General features: G+C 48.2%; 1 protein-coding gene across 1 annotated transcript in view; it reads right to left on the bottom strand.

Moving 5' to 3' along the window:
- Positions 1 to 937: 937 nt before the first annotated feature.
- Positions 938 to 9,560, bottom strand: part of LOC145417587 (uncharacterized) — a 48,684-nt gene continuing 40,061 nt past the window's right edge. The window contains exons 12-13 of the mRNA XM_080286292.1: positions 4,219 to 4,348; positions 938 to 1,392 (exon numbers count right to left, since the gene is read on the bottom strand). Of these exons, the coding sequence (XP_080142418.1) occupies positions 1,251 to 1,392; positions 4,219 to 4,348 (272 nt within the window). The 3' untranslated portion in view covers positions 938 to 1,250. The remainder of the gene's footprint in view (positions 1,393 to 4,218; positions 4,349 to 9,560) is intronic.

Genomic DNA, 9,560 nt, shown 5'->3' with positions numbered 1-9,560 from the left:
TCTCATTGGGCAGTTCAGAAAGGCTTCTCATTGGTTAGTTCAGGAAGGCCTCTCATCGGTTGGCTCATGAAGGCCTCTCGTTGGCCAGTTCAGTAAGTCTTCTCATTAGGTGGTTGTTGGTATTACGGTAATGCTTAACTGACAGGTACAAAAAGGCCTCATTACTTTGTCCAAGAAGGCTTCATTGGCTAATCCATGCAGTTGCTCATCAACAAGTCTAGGTTGGTCTGGCTACAGATAGCTTCAGATAACAACACCTCACTGGTTGGTCCAAGGGAGCCTGTTATTGGTCTATGGGAGGAATGCTTTTTATTGCCTTTCATTTTTTATGTCAGGAAAGTATTTTATTAGCTGATCCATGAAAACCATTCATTGGCTGGGTCAGGAAAACCTTTTATTGGTGTCCAAAAATGGGGGTAGGGGGTGGGGGGCAAGGTCGGGACAAGTGCTGAGCTGGAGAGGTCCAGTGATGCACAGTGTGTATCTGATATAAATTAAAAAAATCAAATGGGGGTGTCCAAGGATCAGACTGAGGGATCCTCGGCCCCTCTTTAATTGTGCCACTAATGGGCAGGTTTTCAGGGCAGCCTACCTGATCCAGTGGTGTTATAAACAGTACTTCACTTAGGGTCTACTATTGGCAGCTGAAGTGTGGTTGCATCACTTGCTTCTCTCACCACAAATTTTTAAAACATTGTACACTCAGGCATACTACCTCTTCCTGACAGGCCACTCATGTACAGTATATATATCAAGAAACCTTTTTACTAGTTGATCAAGAGTAGGCTGCTTCATGGATTCATACAACCTTCCATAAGGTTGGCTGATGGTTAACTGGCCCAGGAAACTCTCTTGCAGAGTATTATGGGAGGCTTATTCATTTTTCCTCCTGAAACCCCACCGTGTTGTGGGCATCTTATTACTAGCATGTGGCTGATGCTGTTAAAGACAAATGATTATTTTTTTCGTACTTATTGCTCATGGAAAACTAATGGCTAAGCAAGTAACTTCATGTACAATCATTTAAGTTCACATTTATGATATCCCTTAGCAACAGTTTATTATGTATTTTCAAAGTGTATTATGTAATACTTATCTATATCGACAGGAGGCAGTGAGAGATGAAACAGTGTGCCAAGGCTATGAACTGATAGACGACACCATTCATATACTTCATCCCAAGGATGTTTTGAGAAATGCAGTAGAAATATACCATTTACATTAAGCAACAGCTTTTCCCTCTTGCATATCTACCACTGACAACCTGAGGCCAGTGTGTGTCTAAACTTGTCCACGGTAGACTCATATACCTTGAGGTCCTCCTGCCTCATTCTCAGCAAGAGGTCGATGTGTTGTCGCAGCAGCTCTATTTCTTCCCGGGCCATGTCAACTCTGCCAACAAGAGAAGGATTGTTAAGACTGCATAACGAGAACAGACTTTGGAAATCAGGGTATGATTACACCTTGGTCCAGCACCTACTGCGTCATAAACGTGACATAAAGAGTTGGGAGTAAAGCTAGATACCTACTGAATGTAGTGGCCCTTTTATTCAGCACTTATGTTACAGGAAACCTCATTGTTATGCTACTGTAGGTGTTTTTAGGTCGACTTCTCGCCCTAACCTACTTAGCAGGGTCTTCTTTTGAGACGGAACTAGAACACCTTGACAGAGAAACAGGGCATAAAAACTCGGCAGGCTACCTTAACACATATATTGCCTTAATTTGACTTCCTTACAATATACATACAATGGTATACAATACAGGGCATTGGTACAGTGACAGGCTTATTAGTGGTAGTATTTACAACACACTACACATACAATGTGATCACCCTCAGTCAGTAACGTACAGTGTACCAATAATACATAGGGGTCGGAGATACAGTCTAACTAGTCTTTCTCCCCACAGTCCTTGTGTATTGTTCATAGTTTCTGGGCTTAGGTAACTCGCACTGTATGTCAGAGTACTCTGTCTGTAGATATGTTCACAGGTAGTTCTCACTGTATCACTATTCTGAGTTCAAACATACAATACGGGTATGGTCACTTTCTGTTTCCCGGCATGACACAGAGATTACACTGGATAGTTCCTTGGGCTGCTGAAATCTGGATCTAGTTGAGGTGGCACCCGGGCGTAGAGGGTTGGCCCACGGGCATGCCTTCTCATAGGCGGCACGGGAACATTACAGGGGGCGTCGTTGCCCGGGCTCGGTCCTGGTCGGGGGTGCAGGGAGGCTCCCTCCTGGCAGAGCCTTGACCTGGTGAGTAGCCCTCGGGACTGGGACCGAACATGGTCAGGAGTCGTTCCTGATGCCTCCTGCTCCGGGCGGAGGGAGGAGCCTGGGAGGTCCCGCCCTGGGATCAGGGGGATGTCCCCGGGAAGCTGGGGATTGTGGTCGCCATGAGACTGGGGCGCCATCAGGGGTTGGCTGCTGTGTCCCTTCCAGGTGGCGTCCGTCAGTTCCAGGCATCAACCAGGGGTGATCCGAAGGGCGTGGATCCCCTCCTCAGTGATCGAGCCTTGTCATCACTCCTCGAATGGCAGCTCCTCCTGGGAACCACACCTGTGGAGGGAGTGGGGAGATCGTCCCGCACGGCCTCTGGGTGGAGGGTGGGCCCTGCCAGGGATTCCTTCCGACGGGAAAGCCCTAGAGACTGTAGATAAAGGGCGTACAGTAGCCGACCCTTCCCCGACATGGACGGTGGCTGATGTTGCAGTTCCACAGGCCCTGAGGGCAGCAGCAGAAGGGTGTACAGTGGCCGACCCTTCTCCGACACGGATGATGGCTGATGCCGTGGTGCTGCTCCCAAAGGAGGAGGAGGCGGATGAAAGGTGTACAGTGGCCGACCCTTCCCCCACATGGACAGTGGCCGATGCCACGGTTCCACCTCCCTCTGGTATACCAGCCAACGTTTGTACAGTGGCAGACACGTCCAACCTGGAGCGTACAGTGGCCACCACCGTGGGACTGGTTCCAGGTGTGACTGCAGCAGAAGGGTGTACGGTGGCTGACACTTCCTCGGCACAGATGGTGGCTGATGCCACGGTGCTGTTTGGGACTGTACTGAGACAAGTCCCAGCCCAATCCTGGCGAAGGCTGGCCTGGCTGAGATGTAGGTGGCCAGTACTGCGAGGATGCTGCTGGTCGTGTTGGGGGGGAAGAGGGGCATAGGGCCATGGCGTACTGGGGCCTGTCTTGCTTGGGCCCAGCACATCCTTTACCTGCCCCACCGTGGTGTCTTCCTGGGGTGGGGGTGGGGTTGCTCTGTCCTGGGGTGGGGGACTCCGTGGGGGTGCATATCTCACTCATACTTCCTTTGGCACAGAAGGTGGGAGATTGTGTTCAGGACTTATTTTTGCTCATATTCCTTATGTCTTCGATATGATAAATAATCTTTATTGCTGTATACTGTATAAATGTGGGAAGTGGGTGGTGGATGTGGAGCGGCAAAAAACACTTCACAGAACACAGACATCTTGGGTTCAAAACCAAGTAATAGGATAGGATGTTCATTGTTGTTTTTATTAAGCTACTTTGTCTTTAGTAGGAAACAGGTCTAGTGTGAAGTTTCAGGAGAATGGGTATTTTGAAGATGATGGTAATGGTATGTATACATAATAAAAAACTATTGGTGCATGCTTCATATGAAGCAGTCTGACCATGGCTAATATAAAATGCCTGATGTTTCTACCCAATGATGGTAGACCTGCTTTCACGAGGATGCTATTTGTCGCTTGCTTGTGACGCATGCTATAGTCGCGGCATGCAACTCTGAGGTTGTTATTATCGTACCCTGGCAATGTACCATTCAAAAGTACGTCTGATTTCGTGTTTAATATGAGACGCAAGTGATTCGTGTATAATATGTTCGTGTATAATAATATTCGTGTATAATATGTTTGTGCATAATAATATGATTCGTGTATAATATGAAATCGGATGCACTTTTGAATGTCAGGTTGCCAGGGTACGATAATAACAACCTCAGAGTCATGTGCCACGACTATAGTTACTACTGCTATCATATGCCCAGTCAACGTAAGATGATAACAGAGTGCAAGAATAATAACAAATTTGGAAATAGATGGAAAATTATATCTATATCTATCTGTCTAGCTATATATATATATATATATATATATATATATATATATATATATATATATATATATATATATATATACAGCATTTTTTTTTCGTTCATGTGTACTCACTTGTTCCTGAGCAGGGCGTCTGAGGCAACATCCCCCCAGGCTAATACCGAGGGCCCATGTCGTCTGCTGATGCCACCTTCACTGCTGGACCGTGATGACCTGTAGTTATTCCTACACGACCCACCTTCACCTGGAAAGACAAAATTCACTATCACTGTTCAAATGAAATAGTATACCCACATTTGGAAAAGCTATTAACTGAGGAGAAACAACAGATTCAGTCCAACTTTGACATTCTTCAGCTAAGAATGGGTTAGCAAGAATGAGGTAGGGAGATAAGCAACAATATAAACAAATACCAACAGAAAGTGGCCTATAAATCTTTTAAAGTAAGGAGTGTTCCTCCTGCACACCTTTTGTAATGCCGCGTACTCAGAGATCAACTTCCTGCTCTCTGAGTATGTGGGTCTGATATTGGGTTCTTTCTAAACCCGGGTCCAGAGCATGCAACCAAAGGAACATGGCTTAAAAACACAGGCTAACCAGTCTTACACGTATATTACCCACAAAGAATACGGTGACTTTACAATACAATATGATAGATAGTGACTTGACACAATACAATATGACAGATTACATATTGTTATGCCACGTACTCAGAGATCAACTTCTTGCTCTCTGAGTATGTGCATCTGATACTGGGTTCTTTCTAAGACCAGGTACAGAGCATACAACCAGGGAACAGGGCTTACAGTAAAACACAGGCTAACCAGACTTACACTTATATTACAAAGAATACAGTGCCTTGACACAATACAATATGATAGATTATACACTCTGAAAGAGCAGCCGTAGCAACAGAGGGCATCACAACACCCCCAGGAGGCGGCCACGTAGGGATAGGTAGGGCGCGCGGGACGTCCATGCGATATGGGCATACGTCCCAGACGGCTGCGCGCCCCTATTCCACGGTGTGCACCCAACGCGAACATCTCAGTACAAGTGCATTACCCTTCAACCGATTCGGCCCTCGCCAGGATCTAGGTGGAGCTAATAAACCAGCTCCAGACAGCACCCCAGTGATGGCTGGCAGCTGCACAAAGCTATGGCCTGTAGCTGTACACAAGCAACGGCCTGTAGTCGTGCACCAGCAGCGGCCTGCAGCCGTGCAATTGTGACGGCCAGCTACTGCACGCCTAAGAGTCGGCCAATAGCCGCTCAGTGTGCTGTCCACCCCCCTGCAGAGCCCGTAATGGCCGGTTGCCACATGCCAGGAGAGAATGGCACACCCTCTCTCCTGCAGCTGCCTTAAAGGGCACGACACCGGTGACAGCCGGTACCCACACCAGTAGACAGGGGATGGCCTGTAGTCGCCCCTCGCCTACATGACGCCCTTCACACAGGACTTCGGTGATGGCCCATGGCCGCGCCCATAGGCAGGTGACAGCTGGCAGCCGCACTTTGTTTGTGGTCCCATCAGGGAGTCGGGCCCCAGTAATGGCTGCTTTCCGCACTGACGGGAAAGGGATAGCCGGTAGTCGTCTTCCTCCTGTTGCCCTTGGGACCTTGGTGACAGCCGGTGGCCGCACCAGGGAGGGACATCCCAAAAGTCCCTTGCACCCTGTGACTCCACAACCAGAGGGAGACCCCTGCTCAAGCCACCCCACCGGTTGTGGAGCGAGTACCACCTCTAATTCCCCAGCTCGAGGCAGCCTCCAGAAGGAAAACCTCCCGACAGCGGACTGGTGGAGAGAACCTGTATTGACCCCAGGGTTGCACTCTATCCAGCCAGCACCTGAAGGTGACCAGCACGTGTCAGACTCCTGTCGCCAGCAATGCTCCAGTCCTACCCTGATGGCGAAGCAGCGAGAGTGGAGACCACAGCAGACCAGCCCTCCACGCCACCCTTAGTACCCTGGGGCACAACCTTTCCAGCCCGGATGCGGAGCAACACCCTTCCCGCACCAGGTGCCTACAGGAGCGCCTGCAGAAGATCTTCGGCCTCAGTCCTGAGGGCCAAACCCTTGTACTTAGCCCCTCCAGTTCAAGACCCTTCACCATGCCTGATCGTAGCCCACTCCGGAGGACGATGCGCCTACAAGTAGTCCCGTGCTCCCTAGATGAGAAGACACCTGAGAGGACTCAGCCAATGCTGGACCGACACCTGTGAGAAGCTGAACAGCTGCTCCCTTGTCCCTCGCCCCTACCGTGACTGTGACTTCCATGCCCGTGAAGTAAAAGTGAAAGTGACAATCAGAATACAGTGAAAGTGTTTGCCTGCCTCAACTCCACTATCTGGGAGGCGAGACATTAGCAATATTCCACCATCCTGCCCTACACAGAGAACACGAGACATGTGTATGATCATTATAAAATATATGCAACCCAAGAATTAAGTGTGCTCCCAACTTCACTTAAGTGCAGAGTCTGTCTGCTTATTCTCAACACTGCTGGTATCCTGCATGATACCTGTAATATATATCTGCCAGTCCGAGCTTTACCCTTGCATAAAGTCTTGTGGATTGTCTAGCACCTGTTGGACTCCTGTCGGCAGCAACACCGCAGTCCTACCCTGATGTAAGGTTGTTGTCCTGTGTTTTTATGCCCTGTTCCTCTTACACCGTGTCATTGCTCCAGTCTACAAAGGGAACCCACCTATACCTTGGGTGTTTCTAGGATGGGAAACCGCCCTAAAAACAACTAGCATAACACTGGTGGACAACGGTGGTTCTTGACCTGGGCAGATACATAGAGGAGGAAACAGCGAATTCGTCCAGATGGCAACCAAACCGCATGTACAATTGCCCAGCTGGTTTTTCCCAAGTAGTCCCACCACTAAGAAAATGCAAGAGAACTGTGATTGACAGTGTGTGAGCAGACAGAAGAACAGACGGCATGAGGTGTTCTCTGGTGATTGATGCTGCATCAGAGTAGACTTCTGTAATGCCTGATGTGTTATATCATCGGTATCTGCCTGAGTCATCAGAGCAATTGTGCGGCATAACTGGGCACCATGCAGGACTGAGGGGACCCTTGGATGTCCAGATTGAAATGGCAGGGCAAGAGGCTACGCTTCCAGTCAAAGTGGCCAACATGGAGGTTCCTTGCCTTCTTAGGTTGGACTATCTGACGTCCACGGGATGTGAGCTGGACTTCTGTTCCATGAAGCTCAAGGTCCAAGGAAAGTCGGTTCCCGTCATGACAGTGAGACACTCCAGTTCTGGGAGTGAGGTGAGGGGCTTTGCACTACGGTGATACCCCCAAGATCAGAACTGCTGCTCCAGTGCAGGTGAGTGGCTCTTTTGACAGCTGTCTATGGGTGGTGAAGCCTGATGGACGGTACAAAGCGAAGGCTGGGATGATGGTGGGGAGGACTTTGGTGGTAACAGGCGCAGGCAAAGTGCCAGTTGTGGTGGCCAGTTTCTCCCGTGAGGCACAGAAAATCAACGAGGGAGAAATAGTGGGACTATGCCAGGCAGTGGACCCTGAGTAGCATTGGAGGAAAGCATGTGAAAACAGTGTAGTCAAAGACGATGGGAATTTGCCAGACCATTTACAAGACCTGTTTTCCAGGAGGTGGCAGCGCCTGGATAACTTACAAGTGCTGCAGTTAAGGCAGCTGCTAGTGAAGGTTGCTGATGTCTTTTCCATCGGAGACCTAGGCCTGGGATGCACAGATCTGGTATTGCTTTGTATCGACACTGGAGATGATCGCCTGATTAAACAGCCAACTCGGAGGATGGTGCCAGCTCAGCAGCAAGAAATGGGGAGGGTGATGGAGAATCTTCAAAGTAAAGGTGTAATGGAAAAGTCCGGCAGTCCTGGAGCTTCAGCAGTTGTTTTGGTAAGGAAGATGTGTTTTATGTTTTTTTTTAAGGGATTAATACCCGAGCTAGACCTCATCAGATCATATAGCCCTGCTAGGGCTACAAGAGTGCGCTACCCCTCCCAGCACGGCAGCCACCGGGCGGGGCGCTAACTCTCAACCTCACGAGAGCCCGACACCCTACCATCGAGCTACCGCGCTCCTCTATTGGTAAGGAAGAAGGATGGCTCAGTAAGGTGCTGTGTGGATTATCGAGACCTGAATGAGGTGACAGTGAAGGACTCGTACCCTTTGCCAAGAACTGATGACACGCTGGATGCTCTGTCAGGTGCCAAGTGGTTCTCCACCTTGACATGAAAGCAGGATATCACCAGGTCATGGTTGCAGAGAATGACAAGGAGAAAACAGCCTTTTCGAACGGGCGGGGTTTATGGCAGTTCAAAGTGATGTCATTTGGCCTATGCAACTCCCCGGCTACCTTTGAGCGCCTCATGGATAGAGTACTGAAAGGCCTGCGCTGGCAGACAGCTCTCATCAATCTTGATGATGTAACCAGAGAGTATAGAGAAAGATAAGAGGGGACAGTCGCACCATCCCCGTGTAACTCTGGGTGACAGTGGCGTGCCAAGCGGCGGGCGCGGAAACAGAACTGGAGAATGTAAACATTTTGCCGGGCAGTCAGTTCTGTGCTGCTACTAACTGCAGAAGTTCTAGGCAAAAAAGGCCGGGATTATCATTTTTTCGATTCCCAGAGGACAAGGAAAGGTGAGTGATATATTGACAATCACATCTATACTAAGTTCACGCTCATGAAATTATCAGAAATGTTGATCTGGTTGGTTATTCTCTCATTGTTGATTTGGTATTTAATTCACCGTGATTTATCTAGACACTACAAGTGGTTACTGAGCGTTGTTCTAGGGTATCAGGGTCTTTTCATGTTGCTCATGCTATGTAATTTCTTGGTGTTTTATCTATAGACAACTGTGGTTCGGTTCTTGAGTGTTGTTAACTTAGAGGTCAAGAAGATGGATCCGGATCTCCTAGGGAGAACATCCGAGTCTCTGTTTAGACGTTGTGTTTTTTGTGCTGAACACTTCGAAGACAACCAGTTCATGAACCCGGACATAAAAAAGTGAAAATACGGTTCCTGATTTAGTCTGAAAGGAAGCTTTTATCAGCCAGCTACATTTGTCTCACATGCTTTTATCAGCCAGCTACATTTGTCTCACATGCTTTTTATCAGCCAGCTACATTTGTCTCACATGCTTTTATCAGCCAGCTTTTTATCAGTCAGCTACATTTGTCTCACATGCGTTTATCAACTTTTATCAGATACACTTGTCCAAGTTGCCCCACACGCTTTTTAATCACTGAGTTAAGGTTTAGTAAAACATGGAAGACCTCTTTTACTTTGCAATTGAAAATTTTTTAAATTTAGTTGTAGGAGAGAGAGGGGGGGAGGGAGATTTGGTTAAAAAAAAAAAAATGCTTGGTTTAAATACATTGGCTTAAAGCCACCAACCCTGTATGTACTACATTTATAAGGTTTGGCATTACACCCTCTCCAAAAAAT

Source organism: Coenobita brevimanus, chromosome 110 (assembly GCF_032717465.1).
Source record: "Coenobita brevimanus isolate Jiangsu-jjx chromosome 110, ASM3271746v2, whole genome shotgun sequence".
NCBI lineage: Eukaryota > Metazoa > Arthropoda > Malacostraca > Decapoda > Coenobitidae > Coenobita > Coenobita brevimanus.
This window is presented reverse-complemented; position numbering and strand designations above follow the sequence as displayed.